This window comes from Lacerta agilis, chromosome 2 (assembly GCF_009819535.1).
Source record: "Lacerta agilis isolate rLacAgi1 chromosome 2, rLacAgi1.pri, whole genome shotgun sequence".
NCBI classification, from domain to species: Eukaryota; Metazoa; Chordata; class Lepidosauria; order Squamata; family Lacertidae; genus Lacerta; species Lacerta agilis.
In genome coordinates this window covers 29,200,536-29,215,751 of record NC_046313.1, presented here as the reverse complement: position 1 = coordinate 29,215,751, position 15,216 = coordinate 29,200,536, and the positions used below count along the sequence as shown (strand labels likewise).

At 40.4% G+C, this 15,216-nt stretch overlaps 1 protein-coding gene across 18 annotated transcripts in view; it reads right to left on the bottom strand.

Moving 5' to 3' along the window:
• Positions 1-15,216, bottom strand: part of SPAG9 (sperm associated antigen 9) — a 71,765-nt gene that overhangs the window by 14,480 nt on the left and 42,069 nt on the right. For 9 of the 18 annotated variants that reach the window (XM_033139160.1, XM_033139167.1, XM_033139163.1 and 6 more), the window contains 14 exons: positions 13,829-13,886; positions 12,270-12,422; positions 12,125-12,176; positions 11,536-11,666; positions 9,968-10,024; positions 9,847-9,858; positions 8,185-8,358; positions 7,235-7,364; positions 5,519-5,614; positions 5,025-5,192; positions 3,789-3,960; positions 2,176-2,403; positions 1,351-1,546; positions 1,005-1,127 (listed from right to left, as the gene is read on the bottom strand). In XM_033139160.1, the coding sequence (XP_032995051.1) occupies positions 1,005-1,127; positions 1,351-1,546; positions 2,176-2,403; positions 3,789-3,960; positions 5,025-5,192; positions 5,519-5,614; positions 7,235-7,364; positions 8,185-8,358; positions 9,847-9,858; positions 9,968-10,024; positions 11,536-11,666; positions 12,125-12,176; positions 12,270-12,422; positions 13,829-13,886 (1,750 nt within the window). The remainder of the gene's footprint in view (positions 1-1,004; positions 1,128-1,350; positions 1,547-2,175; positions 2,404-3,788; positions 3,961-5,024; positions 5,193-5,518; positions 5,615-7,234; positions 7,365-8,184; positions 8,359-9,846; positions 9,859-9,967; positions 10,025-11,535; positions 11,667-12,124; positions 12,177-12,269; positions 12,423-13,828; positions 13,887-15,216) is intronic. The other 9 variants (XM_033139162.1, XM_033139168.1, XM_033139165.1 and 6 more) reach the window with 1 other exon arrangement.

Here is a 15,216-nt window from a genome sequence, read left to right as displayed (position 1 = left end):
TCTCTCTCTCCCACCCTCCCTCTCACATTAACTCCCTCTCACACTACAATTAGACTTGAACAAAGCCTTTAATTGGAATCAATTTCCGAGTCTAACTACAGCAAGGAATGGGACAAAGTGCCAAGAAGAAGGTTTATTTCTAGTCTACTTGTGGCAGGGACATTTTCAACAGGGGGTGGCGGCAGGGGGTGTGTATCACAGCTAGCTAGGGGAGAGCTAACCTCCAAAACCACCCTATCCCTGTTGCAATTAGACAAAGCCTTCTATCCTAGGCTTTTGGAGGGAGGGAGGGATGTGACAGGCAACAGTAAATATCCACCATGCTTTAAGACTGTTGTTGGAGGCCCTTCTCCGAGTGCTTCCTGTCAAAAGTTATACAGGTGGCAACCCAAGAAAATTGCCTTTTTGACAATTTTGACAGTGGTGCTCTAATTTACTGAATGCTCTCCTCAGGCAGGTCCACTGGACTCCTTTGTGGGGAATGGTGGGACAGAAATGTAAATAATATAGTGGAGGACTGTTTTTTAAGCTCCCCCTGCCTTCTTTTACCAGAAATTGGTTTTAGCTGCTGCTCTGCTTTTAAACCCTCTGTATAACTATTGTTGTTGTTTTTTATTGTTAGCTGACCCAATAGTACTCTTGCTTAAGGGCGGGCTATAAAACTTTACTTATTAAAACAAAGGTGCAATACTGTAACAGCAGAACCACTTATCTAACCTCCCACTTCTGAGTGCCAGCTTTAAGTTACTTGGCTGGGTCTCACATCACTGACTGAATATGCAGATGACTGGGTGACAAGATTAATTGGGGCTTAGTCAATCATCGGTGTTAATTGTTTAAAAATCTCACCTGAATCTGTAATTCAGAGCAAATTTCAAGGTTGAGGTTTCATTTTATTTTTTAAAGAAAGATTATTTACCAGCCTCAGAAAAGGAAAAAACTGAACTGATCACTACACAAATTTCCATTAGTAAAATAGTTTGGAATTAAGGTTCTTGCTTTACCATCCATTCTGGGCTCCAAGCCACATTGTTGGCAAAAGGCTGCTCATTTTCTGTGCTTCTTCTCTTACGAGATCCTGCTCATTTGGCAACACAGCAACATCCTTATACAAATCTGACTCGTTGCTGAGAGAAAGGGGAAAGTCAAATGGTTAAAATATGAAAAGGTTGTTCAAAGTACACTAGGCTTGTTTCAATACTCTTTTACTTAGTCTGCACACTCTAGCAATTCCAGTTTAAATTTAGGAGCTCAGTACCACAAGATGTGAACACATTTGCCATTAGAAATGCAGTATAATCTCTTTCTGCCTTTACTACTCCTTTTCTGTCCATGCAAAAGTGGGCGTACCTAGGCTGAAATGCTGGAGAACCCTCTACGGTATCCTGAACTCCCAAAGGATCTGTGAAGACATGTTCTGTGTAGACTCCAGTCTGTGCAATATCTGCAACTTCTTCTCCTGAGCCAGCATTGACTTCTGTCGCCTCGGTTGCTTCCTCTGCTGTCTGAATGTTCTCATCCACTGCATCATTCTCAGCTGAAACGTCTAAGGTACATTTTTCAGTTATAGGTCACTCAGTTCCCTACTACAAGAAAGCATGCGTAAAAATGTGTGCCCCACTGAGTCACTCCTTTGGTTCTTTCTACGTTCCTTTTTGTTTTTTATACAGAAAAGACATATCTAAACTGAGAAGATAAGGTGATGTATGTAGAATGGGCCAAGTGGCAGAATTAGTCTGTGTCAAGTCTGTTTGCTAAGTGGCATCATTATATTATGTATGCTCCATCCCTGCTACAGAGAACACACTTTCTTCTGTAACAAATCAGCATGTTGCATTAATAAGCTCAAATGGTCGACAAGCATGTTGTCTGCTACTAATGATATACTTTTACATCTCCTGGATGGAGGCTCAATTATAATTAACCCTGTGATTATCACTTAGAAGTACAAGGCTTCTCCTTCAGACAAACAGGCCATGTTTGGACGCAACACTAAACTATACGATAAAAGCATTACGTGAAAGATCACTTGGTCACTCTCCCTCTGGTAAACCATCTTTCCTCCCTGCAAGGAGATCTGAAAGTTTTTGCTTCCATTTTAAAATGTGATAACTCAACAACTTTCCATGCTGCAACAAACTACATTTTGAATAAAAATTGTGAATGTTTTCATACCTGGCTGTTTATTTGTCTCAGGGGAGGCACCATTGGCACTGTGGGCAGCAGAAGGCCCTGTAATACCCTCTGCCGTACAACCAACTACTGTGATTCCTCCTAAAAGACTGTCTGTTTCTGCTGAGCAGTTGCTATTCATACTGCCAGACAAGGATGATTTGTCCACCAGACCAGAGTCCAGTTCTTGTGACCCTTCTTCTCCTGTAGGATAGTCAGTTTCGCGGGCTCCTGAAATAAAATTATAAGGTTTCATTCAGTACCTTGGATAGTTAACTTTTCAGTACCCTTTGCGGGTTGGTGGTCTTCATAAAATACTTGCAATTTGCTGTTATGTGTATCATAACACAACATCTATCGAAGCTAATGCATGCCTTCACATAGCTTACCCACCAGATTTCAGTGAAATTTAAGAATGAGTCAGAATTAGATTTGAAAACAGGCATTAAGAAGAGGGAATTGTTACATGTATGGCTGCTAGGATGTAAAAGGTACAAACAAAGCAATTAATTCTTAGTGTTCAGAAATAAAAGGGAGAGTTCCTTAAAACATACTTGTTGAACTTGTCTAGTTACTAGGATTCTACTTGTTTTAGAGTAAAACAGCCAAAACAAAGTAGCATTTCTGACAGCAAAGGTTTTACTTGTTGGTGCAGCGATGACATATCAATGACTAACTTAACTTTTCATATTAGCATCTTAGGAAGAATTTACAACATTGCTTTAATGGAGTTAGGGCTTCAGACACAGGTACAGATAAAAGACTCTGTATAGAACACAATGTAATAGCACCACCAAAAACCCCAAAATAAATAATGTAAATGAAGTATATATTTGTCTATCCTATAGCAGCAATTATTAGCTTCTTTTAAAAATACAGGGCAGGATTGATTGCTTATTTTTATGCATTTTGTATTATTTATATGATGTTAGCCGCTCTGAGCCCGGCTCCGGCTGGGGAGGACGGGGTACAAATAAAAAGTATTATTATTATTATTATTATTATTATTATTAAGCTATGCTATAAGGATTTCCACTTACGCAACCGGACTCCCCCCCCCACCCTCCCCAAATCTGCTCCTGAGGGTTGGGGGAACCCTAAAACTGGTTTGGGGGGATAGGGGAGAATGCTCCATTTCACAAGCAGAAATTCTTGTGCTGACAGAACACAGGACTGAGCACTATTGTTATATTCCACCCTCAGACATTAAATGGAGGGTTTTCACACTTTACATAGCAAGTTACACCTTGGTTGTGCTTGCAGGTAATGCACATTTGTTTGTTTTAACCATAGTTTGTTAAAGAAACCAGGCTTAACCTTATGGATTATAGCAAAGTCGTTGCAGCTTGTTTTGTCTGATGTACAAAAAAAGTGGGTATGGATGTACAAAAAAGGTTGAAAGTTAAACAAATCATGGCTTAGCCACATTTTGAACGAATCAGGTTGTTCAGTAACAATCCATAGCAAAAGCTGAATTGACTTGGAGATTACTGGCCAATTTACACACATTATGACTACCTAAAAAAGGCTTACTGAATTTCAACAGCAGTTCCAAAACAGGCAGAAGCAAACCCATGTTGACTCAAGTAATTGCCCCCCTCACCTGAGTCTCTTACCTGGTACACTAGCTATACAAAGCACATGAGAATTACAAACAATGAAACTGTCGAGGATGTTTCCTGGCTGGTTAGCATCTACAATGATGACTTTTGTAGCAGAGTGGGTGCTAGTACAGATCCACACAAGGCTTGACAATTCTTCCTGGTTTCTCAGCTCTTTCTGCTGGTCCTGTGTAGGGGGAAACCAAGACCAACCAATGTAAACGTTACACAATATGCAGACCTAGTTTGCATATAACACTAACCTAAATGATGTATTAGTGTGAATGAGCAAATGTGTGGGTTCCCAGAAAGAAGATTAAGACTACCAAACTCTTCCCCTGGTTTTACTGCGCTACCCAGAGCTATGCCATGATCCTGCCAAGGTTATGTCCAAACCCCGGCTGACAAATGCTTTCCATCAAACAAACTGCCCACAACCAAGAACAAACCTCAGTTACAGTTTGTAGTTTGTCTGAAGTGAGACAACTTACTAGCCTTGCAATGAGCAAAACAATCCCTGGTTTAGCCCTGGGAAGCAAGACACCAGCAGGATGGCAGGAGGAGCACTCCAGCCACAATATTCTCTGCTGGTAAACCCTCATGTTTGCCTGATCATCTGAAGCCATCACTGGGCTTAGCCAACTGGGTCACAGTGTTATTTTAGAGTTTACTAGTTCAACCTCATTTTTATTTGGTGGGGGGTGGGAGAGAACCACACTGTGAATTGCTAGGTGCATTTTCTACAAATGCAGACGAATAAGCAACCAGAATTACTAAATACCAGGAGCGTTGCAGGTAGTTTTACACACAAACTCCCCCACATTATTTTCATAGCTATGCAAAAGACACTTCCATGAACTAAACCGAACAGGCAAGTTTTCTGTCACACCATAATCATGTTGGTCTTGTGGAACTAGATTTCTTCTTCTTCTCCAAATGCTCCACCTGGCCACTATAAAAGCTTTGGAACCAAGAAGCATCTAATGGAACCTAGACCTAGACGGACGGATACAATGCAAAATGCGTTGTAAAAGCAAATGAATGATTTTCCATGGAAATCTGGGGTCTAATGAAGACTAGCAAACTAGCAAGCAAACACTGGTTCTTGTTCATGAGCGTGCACCAAAATGTTTTTGAACCAATCATCCCATAATTATTGAATTATGAACACAATATTGAAGTTTTCTATTTTCTTGAAGTGTTAATAGATTTGCAAACAGTTTCACATTTTGATTATACCTCTGACCTTACCTTGAGTTCTTGATCTAATCTATCCAAGCTACTCTGTGATGCGCTCCTCTGTTTGTTGCTCTCTGCATCTAGAGTCGTCACATCATTGTAGAACACACTGGCACCAACCACTGAACCGCCATCTCTTGTCTTCCCTCCAGACAAATTAACTCCTACAGCACACCAAAGCTACAAAACAGCAAGTAAACTTTATAAAACCCACTGGGAAAACCTGGTTATCATTTCTTGTTATAAGATGTAGAAAGACAGCAAACATTTGTTGCACCCTATCATATATTGTGCTTTTAGGGAAATAACAATATAACAATATATAAATAACCAGAGTTTCTCAAAAGTATTTACTAAGCACCTACAATTTAAATTAAACTAGGCATTGCTCAGAACCTAACAAGGATATAACTTCCTCATGCAGAATTAGGCCTGATCTAAAAATCACTACTGGGGCATTCTTTATATTAAAAGAGGGAACTGGAGAAAAGGGAAGACAGGTGTACCTTCATGGATGTATCCTTTTCATCGAGTGGCCTTAGGTAAACAGGCACAGGTAAGTTCTTCATTTTGTTATCACCCTGGCCACCACCATTTACAACCTAAAAAGTGAGAAAGAAATATTTACTTTGCTTCAAAATGTTTCTGGCATCTTACAGACCAGCTTGTCACAAGCCCATATCAGTATGTGATAGGTTTGCCAAGATGACCAGAATATTAGACTTTCTGGGAAGAACATTCATAGATCCACTCATTTTAAAGTCATATGCTAGAGAGATCAAAGCCAGAGGGGGGCAGTATTGTAATTTTAAAAGTCTATATTGCCAGATTAGCCAAGAGGCCTTCTCAGCAAAAAGAGTGTGTGTGTGTGTGTGTGTGTGTGTGTATAAAATATACAAAGCCTTATGCACAAAGACTGGGATGGGGTTAAAGGTATACTTATCTATGCAGATCATAGTTTTAAGACCTTGAAACATTTCCCATAAAAATATGCAAGGTAGCACACATGTTCTCAAACTTCAGAAAAATGTGCAGTAACATTCCATTACAAAGAGGTTTGAACACAAAGCCATCCCACTCTTCCCGAAGCTCAGTGACCTTTTATTGCTAGTTGTTGTTCTTTCTGAACAGCAGCATTTGTGTTTAAAATGGGAAAATTGTGCCTTTTAATAAGAAGGATAAAGAAAGCCTAACTTCCCAGTTTAAACTATTTCCAGATTTCATGTTTACAAGTAAACAGGATAGCTCCACAGATCACCAACGCCTTGTGACCACCACAAAGGAAGTGCCTTCAACTATTAACCAGAAATCCTTTGTGCAACATGCAGTTTCCTGGGTTCAGATGGGTCCCTGCTTAGAGTTCCCTTGTTTCAGGTCTCATTTCAGCAGCAGCCCTGGAATTTCAAAATGCAGGGCTAAACTGCTTTGCTCGGTCCCATACCTGCACTATGTTAATCCTGCCTTCATTTTGCTAGGCTTTTAAAACCCTTTCTAACCCTTTCAATGATGCTTTAGTTCTCTGTGGAGCTGTAAGATGGTTTTAAAGGAAGACTGCTATGGGAAATTGATGAGAGGTTCAATGCTATCAGCTTGTGGAGATAAACGATTTTTATCACTCTGCATTTGTTACTTGGCTTACCAATACCAGGATGCCTGTGTTTTTAACATCTTTTTTATTTTTATGAATGGCCACTCTTAACATTATTGCCACCCACAAAAGCTTGTGCCACAATAAAGTTGCTAGTCTTTAAAGTGCCCCAGACTATGCTGTTTTAAATTGTTGATTTTGCTTTAGCTTAGTCAGTGTATTATTCTCGTGTGGTGCCTTCATTACATGTATTTAGGCATCAGGCAAAAACATTCCTCTTCTCTCAGGCCTTTGGCTAATTAGACAATCTATGGCCTTTAAAACTGGGGTGTGTGTGTATTGTTTTTCTTTCTTTCTATAGTATGCATTTTTGTGTTTTTTATACTGTAAACTGTCCTGTGATCCTCAGATGAAGTGTGGTATAGAAATTTAATTAATTATAATGATTCTATATAGCAATTTGTAGGTATGATGATCTCTGCACAGGTATTTAAATAGCTCCATGTTTTGGCTGAGGTTGATGGGATCTGGAGGGTTACAGGTTTCCAACCTTGCTGAAAATGAAAATGCCTTTGGTGACCTGCCACCACAATATCCCCAAACTAAAACAAATGAACAGTTGATAACACAATACCTGTTTATATTTCTGAGGAAGGCTCCAACCAAAAGCTTGCACTCTACCATCTTCCTTCTGAACATGGGCTTTCACTTGGCGGTACTGTTCTCTCTTCTGCTCTCTACGTGAGGCAAGACTGGCCTCAGACCTTGGCAAAAGGAGGAGACACATTTTTTATTATTATTTCAACTTCCTCTATACCTTCCAATCCCCATTAGCCCAAATAAAACTTTTCAAAGTTATGTAGGGGGTGGCAGAAGAGGTTCTTCAAAGTTAATACGCAAATGAAATCTGTATTACTCCCTGGACATTATACTTCCTTCAAGGTAGTCGTACTTTGGTTGTCGAATGGCCTGGTACTTGGACTTTTTGACTCCTGAATGCCACAGACCCGGAAGTGAGTGTTCCAGTTTGCAAACGCTTTTTGGAAGCTGAACATCTGACACAGCTTCCGACTGAGTGCAGGAAGCTCCTGCAGCCAATCGGAAGTCATGGCTTGGTTTTCGAACCGTTCTGGGAGTTGAACGGACTCCCAGAATGGATTAAGTTCAACAACCAAGGTACCACTGTACTTCTATAAACTACTTTTGTATTTTTTTTCTCAGTGAGAAACTGTCAGCACAATGCATCTAAGGTTTTTAGGAGAACAAGCAAGATTCTGGCATGGCATGCTAACTAGTTATGCATGGCATGCTAACTAGTTATGCAGCCCCCAAGCATAATAATATAGTAAGTTGAATAAATTGTTGTAATTGTTATGCAACAGAGGCTACCACATTTATGCAAGCAGTCTTCTTTTTGTCCATAAAAATCCAACAGCTACCACCTGTTATTCCAATACTTCAAGGTTTACTCAACCTGAACCCTGTTTTGATATTTCTACTACAATACATGCTGGCATTGCTGACATATTCAAATAATTCTATACTGCCGGCATAATTTTAGTTTATAAACAAAGCAAGTCTTACTCTTCGCTGAGGAAATCGAAGGCTTTTGATTTGTCACTGGGTAACTGGGATAAAGTGCTGCTTCTTTTCTTGACTGATGGAGTAATGTGGGAGGTTGGAGCATTGTACTTAACATTAACTGGTGGTTCTGGTTTCTTAGCAGTATTGCCTGATGAGCTGAATAGTCTGCTAAAACTGGAGACCACAAAAAAGTAGAAGCATGTGAGTACATAGATACACCCAAAAGCCAAACTGGCTTCAAATGTACACAGCCAAAGCAATGAGTAAGGAAACTTAGTAAGAAAGGAATGGGCCCAAACACAGCAGCCATTAACTGTCCCACACAGCTCACACCATCAGAACAGCAGCATTACGCTTGCAACACTCATAATAACTATTCCATGCACATCCGAGCCAAGAATGAAGATAAAGACTTGGCATTTACGCAGGGGCTAGAGAATGCTCTGGTGTCTGAAAATGTGGTATTAAAACAGCTTTCTATATACATTCAGGACTGGTACCAAAAAAATGTTTCTGGCTCCTGTTTTTATTTATTTACTTTTATTTCTATCTATTTATTGTCTGCCCTTCATCCTGAGGTCCCAGGGTGGGTTGGACTCCTGCACCTGAAAATTTGAAATGTTTCTCTATCTGTATAGCAAATTTCTAGACCCGAGACAGTTAAGGCCACCATAGGCAACGCCACTCAGTAATTACGGCTCTGAAGCACTGATATTATATAAACAGCACAGTTTCCCCAAAACTTATAGGCACACAAGCAGTTTGATCATTATCTGAGTTGATGTGCCATAGTGATTAAAAGCATGAGCTTTGCTCCGTAAGTCACACAGCTCATCATGTAGCTTGGTAAATGTTCCTTAGGCAGGATGCTGCCTCCATCTCACCATTATTTATAACATGGAGATAAACCTGGCATATTCTACAAGATTGTTGTAAGGATTACAGATGGTTTGCCCAAAGCATTTCACATAACCTAAATATCATTGTGTATATCATGCGTATGCCACCGAGTACAAGTTTATTAGACTACAAGACTATGAGTTCAGATATAGAGGATCCATAACTTCAATGTATTCTGTTTCCCCACAGCAAAAGGCAGGGATCGACAAGATTGGTTTCAGTTCAGAATATGAACTACAATAAAATTAAAAGAAACACAATCCCACAAGAATCCAAATCTAAGTAATCCAGCACCTTCACAGCCAAGTCCTGCAGAATCACTACTATTTAGACAGGAGCCCAAAGATTTCTATTAAATCTTAAACCACAAAAAAGTATTAAATTAAATAAATTCTGGGATACACAAGATTTTAATATTTAATCACACAATAATTAATCTCTCACAATTTTAGTACTCTCTCACATTTGGCTTCAGTAATTACGTTTACAACATGGAACATTAATTAGCACTTCGCAAATTCTCACACAAAGTTCTGCGGTACTTGAAATTATATGCAAACCACACCAAAAGCTACCCAAACCTCAGTTGACTTTCATATTCATAGAACAGCTGCTAACAAAACTCTGCACTCTTGTGTCAGAATTCTGGTTTCTTTTTTTTTTAATGCCACAATTAGATTAAGGCAATTATGTTTCTCGGCCAAGTGCATAACCCAACATTGCAAGATGCATCTTACAATCTGTCTTTAAGGTCAGTCTTACCCAGTTGGCATTCTAGATGGCAAAGAGAAAATAGGTTTGTTGTTATTGGTTCCTTTTGCAGTAAAGAAACAAAAAAGGCTTTGTGCATAATACCAGCATCTGATTGCGTTTCAGTACTTACAACTGCCAAAGGCTTGATCTTTTCTTCTCTTGCATGGCTGGATTTTCTCGTGATGCCCTAAAGAAAAAAAAATCAAAAGCTAATTAGTTGAGCAATAGGATGACCTAGAATGCTCTGCACGACACATCAAATTAGAAAATGGCTCATGTCTGATTGCAAGATACAATACTATTAAATTGATGAGGTGGGTGGGGAGGGATTGCTGAATAAACAGGGTGCAATTTAACATAGTGCTAAGTGGGCCATGTGTGTGCAGAACAAGGCCTGTCTGAGCAGCAAGACATTTCCATTCTTCACTTCCCCCTGTGCATCTGCCACATGCCCTCTAAACTTGTTCTGGGTTTAGTTGTACATGAAGTTAGATTACTGTTCAACAAAACTAGTATCTGGATATTCTAAAAATTCAAGTTACTATTTTGACCGCTCATCCCCTAAAAACACACACACTTATTAGTATAACCGGTGAAAGGTAAACAGTATAAGAGCATCATGCGCATTTCAATCTGTTTTTTTGTTCACTGCCGATTTTACAGAATGTTAAGTTCCTGATAAGATCACCCACCGCTTGATTACGATTTTGTCCACCTCATGCATGCATTAGGAAAGCATTTCCAAACAGTCAAGTGTACAAAACAATTTCATCAGAGGAAGTACCAAGCATTACGGCTGCAAAAGCTGCATGTGCAAGGAATACGGGGACTGCTCCATGGTAGAATGTGGCTCATGCAAAACAAGTCAACTTAGTCACAAAGAGGTCTAAATATCTTTCCGTAGTAAAACTAAACTGTAGCAATCACATCTAACCATTAGGTGGCAGCCAAATGAGATGTTAAAAGTACAGGAGTGCCTAGGGAAGAAGTTCAAAGTGAGAGGTGCAGTACACCCCTCCTACCGCTGCAGATCATCTCCTTGGAGTCTGTCTGCCAAGCACCATCTCTTTATTCAGAGATATGATACTAAATGTGTACCCAGCTTTTTTTTTGGGGGGGGGCGCAGGAATGCCAAGAGCTAAGCAATGGGTGGGGAGGGTAGGAAGCTGCCTGGTCCATCTAGCTCAGTGTTTCTCAAACTTGGGGCCCCGGCTGTTGCCAGACTACAACTGCCATCATCTCTAGCTAGCAGGACCAGAGGTCAGGGATGATACAAGTTGTAGTCCAAAAACAGCTGGATACACAAGCTTGAGAAACACTGGCTCGTTATTTTCTGCCCTGTCTGACAGCAACTCTCTAGGGTTTCAGGCAGGACTCTCTCTCAGCCCTACTTGGGAAGTTAACCTGGGATGTTCTACATGCAAAGTATGTAGTAGGGCTACAGCCCTCCCCTTTTAATAGTCCTGCCCCCTTTACTGTTAAAAATAATCTACTTTCCACAATGCAATACACTAGTAGCAGCAGTTTCACAGAATCACAGATTGGTAGAGTTGGAAGGGACCACAGGGGTTATTTAGTCCAACCCACTGCAATTATGAGAGAGAGAGAGAGAGAGAGAGAGAGAGAGAGAGAGAGAGAGCGCTATATGGCATTGCAACCGTAAAATACTATGAACAAGCATAAGAAAACTGCACTTGCCGTATCATTTCAGTCCATCGCACTGCTTCTTGGAGCTCCATTAGCCGCTCTTTATACTGATTTCTTTCCATGAGGACACGGGCCATTTCAACCCGAGTGAATCGCTTTCTCTGAGCAGTAGGAATATCACTCTGCACATGGGGGTGGGGGTGGGGGGAAAGAGAACCAAGTATGCTTAACGTAGCAAATTATGTACAATTTAAGGAGGAGTTACTTTCTCTTCCATCACCAATGAACTGCACTAAGGGCCTAAGACAGTCGTTTCAAAATAATTTACAGGTGTTTATGGCTATATATAAAGTGCAGTAATGGACAGGAAGAAACAGTGCCAACAATGGAAGCAGCCCCTCACAGCCCCTTGGTGTCCAAAGGAGGGGTGGGGTGGAGGAAGCAGACTAATTCAGCATCTCCCAGATGTCATAATCCACTCTACAACTGCAAGAGGAGTTGCAGCACAAAAAGAAAGGACAAGTACACACTTCTTTTCAAAAACTCTTTCAAAAGGTGAGGGTATTTAGCCCACTTTAAGAGCAACATTACACAAATAAGAAAAGGGATTAGATAAAAAGCTGCCAATGCAATTACATACATCATCGTCTTCCTTTGCTTTTTGCCTTGCTTCTTCTGCTTCTGCGCGGGCTCTAAACAAGATGCAAGAGTTATCAATGAAGTTAGTTGCAGAATCCCTGGTAAGATCTTCTCTGCTGTACATGAAACAAGCGTATTACACTCACTTTCTAAGTTCTTCTTCCAATTCCTTGTTCTTCTCTTCAAGCTTTTGTTTGGCCAGTTTTACAGCTTCCAGCTCTCCTTTCAGCACATCCTTCTCACAGGTGAGCTCATCTACTTTTGCTATTAAGTCATTCTTCACCACATTCAAGGCATTTCTAAAGACAATACCTGTAATTAGGTCATTTCTACCAATATCACAGACATTGGTCTATTTATTTTTACTGCCGTTATTTCAATCCTATCATAGGAATTCAAGCGACAAAGAGTTAGATACCCCCCCCCACACACACACAAAAATAGCTTTGGGTAGTATTAAACTAATGAGTCCCACTAGCAGAAGCCTGCACTATGATTTCCACCAGGAGAATCTCCAGAGAAATATTGGGAGAGTGCATCACCACATCTGGCAAGCTGAAATGTTTGCACTGATGGAACAACTGCCGCAGCACTATGTTGGCACTGGCTGCCCCAGATTCATATTTTGTGTCCCATTTCTATTCACAGCGACAGTTTCAACAGCTTGTACAAAACTTAGTTTACAACATTTGTTTTATTTGGCAAAAAGTATAATATGCCATATTGGACTAGCTCAGGGTTGTCTAACCCTCAGTTTGGGGGGGGTCTAATATTGACCCCCAGGACCCCTCTAAATTTGACAGCAGCAAAAATGATTAAGTGAACACAGTACTGGGCAATAACCCTCCTCCTTATCTGATCTGTACACCTGGGGGGGGGGCAGTATGCCTGTGAATGTCTGTACACATGTGAGAGTACTGAGTGGCCACACCCTCTTTTGGCCATATCCACAACTGTGTGTGGCCCCAGAGGGTTGGTGAACCCTGCGCCCCAAAAATGTTAGCCTCACCTAAACTACTCTAGCATTGCAACATCTAAGCAGATCCTCTTGGACAGTGCTTTTTCTGGGGGTACGCAGGGGTACCCCTAAACATTTTGTGAATCTAAGTTTGGCCTCATTGAGGGGCAGTATTTCAAGTAGGAAAATGAGAGTGCCCCATAACACTTTTAAAGGAAAAAAAAGCACTGCTCTTGAGAACAAAAAATTAGTGAATGAGGGAGAATTGCTTCTGATTATCCTGAAGCTATTGCTGGTTAGCTACACTTTAGAAACCCAAGCTCTAGTGTTCTGAGATTCCCTGTGCTTTTCATAATCTTGTACCTTTCATGAACTAAAGGAATATGTAAGGTAAAAGGTAAAGGACCTCTGGACAGTTAAGTCCAGCCAAAGGAGACTATGGGGCTGCGGCGCTCATCTCACTTTAGGCCAAGGGAGCTGGCGATTGTCCACAGACAGCTTTCTGGGTCATGTGGCCAGCATGACTAGACAGCCTATTATATTAATTATATTAACCATTAGAGATCAAAATAGTGCAAACACCTAAAGCATCAACTAACCTACACCTGTCACCTAGATATATGGAACAAGGGCCTTGGGCATGATTGATTATATCCTTTATGAACCAGCAACCTTAGTCTCACGATCAATTTTAAAACAAGTTTAGCAGAAGCAATTCTATGTTCAACAGCTGAAAAAGTTACTCACTTGGTTTCTAGCAGTTGTGTATTTTCTAAGATAAGGTTTTCAACTTCACGACCCATTCCTTTCAAAGACAGAACAGAGTAAACAGCTTAAAAACATTAAAATTACTAGTGCTAGTTCTCAAACTTATGTACCCTGATACAGAGTTTAGTGTATGCTGCTCCGAGGTTCATGTGGGGCTACTATGTAAGTGGGAAGCCACTACCCTGTTTGCACACAGATTAGCTTCCTCCACTGAAATGTATTCAATTATTTATTTAATAGAGTTGCATACTGCTTCAAAATGAACATTTTCAAAATGGTTTACAAGCCACCTGTCAAACATTCAATAAAATATAAAAACGGAAGAACAACCTATGCAGGTAGGATGGTTCTTGCAGTCTATCGAAGCACCTGATTCCTTAATAGCTGAAACAACAGTTTTCAAAACTAAATCTTGTGCTGGACTTTTAAAGTGTTCAATAGGTAGGCTCTCTGAAGCCCAGAAGAACAATGCAAAATATTTTCAGTCCAAGAATCCAATGTTTAACTGCTCTTGCAGAAAATAAATTGGATTAAAACAACAAGTGTTGAAAATTGATTAAAGTTTACGCCACAAATTTAAATTACGTATATTTGATGCTGAAAGCTGTGTCACAACACAGAGAAGAGATGCAGAACGTGAAAAAGCTAAAAGACAATGCAAAGCCCTTGCAAATGTTCCCCAAATGAGATGATACCTTACCAAAGAAATTATGGTCTTTAAAGCCCATGAATCCCATGAAGAGCAAGAAGAAGAAGAAATATTTTATGTAAGGAGAGCAGTATGAGTGAGGTACAGCACAATACTAGAGATATGAGTGATTTCAAAGCAAAGTCAGCAGTAAATGCCTGAAGCCAAATTATGTTCTGATTTAAAAATGACTCATATAGTAAGACAGAAACAGTTAAAAGAGAGTAGTGTCAAAACGTGTGGTCAAGATCTAGGAGAAGCCTCAGTGGACCAAGCATTGCTCTAGTCCGGCATCCCGTCTCTAACAATGGAACCTCCAAGAAACGCATAAAGAGGCTATGAAAGCAACAGCCTTTCTTCTTTAGTTTGTCCCCAGGAATCTAAATTCCGAAAGGTAACACTGCTGAAAATAGGGGTTCCGTTTAGCCAGGGAGGTTGTAGAAAGACCTACACACTTCAAGACTGACTAATCCCCACCTCCTGCCACCTGGCCCATGGACATCACCACATTTTAAAATAGGGAATTTAATCAGTTAATTATGGGTTGCATGTCAGCCACACACGTCTTTCTTTGGTTCGTTTTGAATTACTTTCCTTGGTTCTTTTTGATGAAGGGGTGTGTGTGTGTGTGTGTGTGTGTGTGTGTGTGTGCCCACTCTATTGAAATGAACAGGTAAGT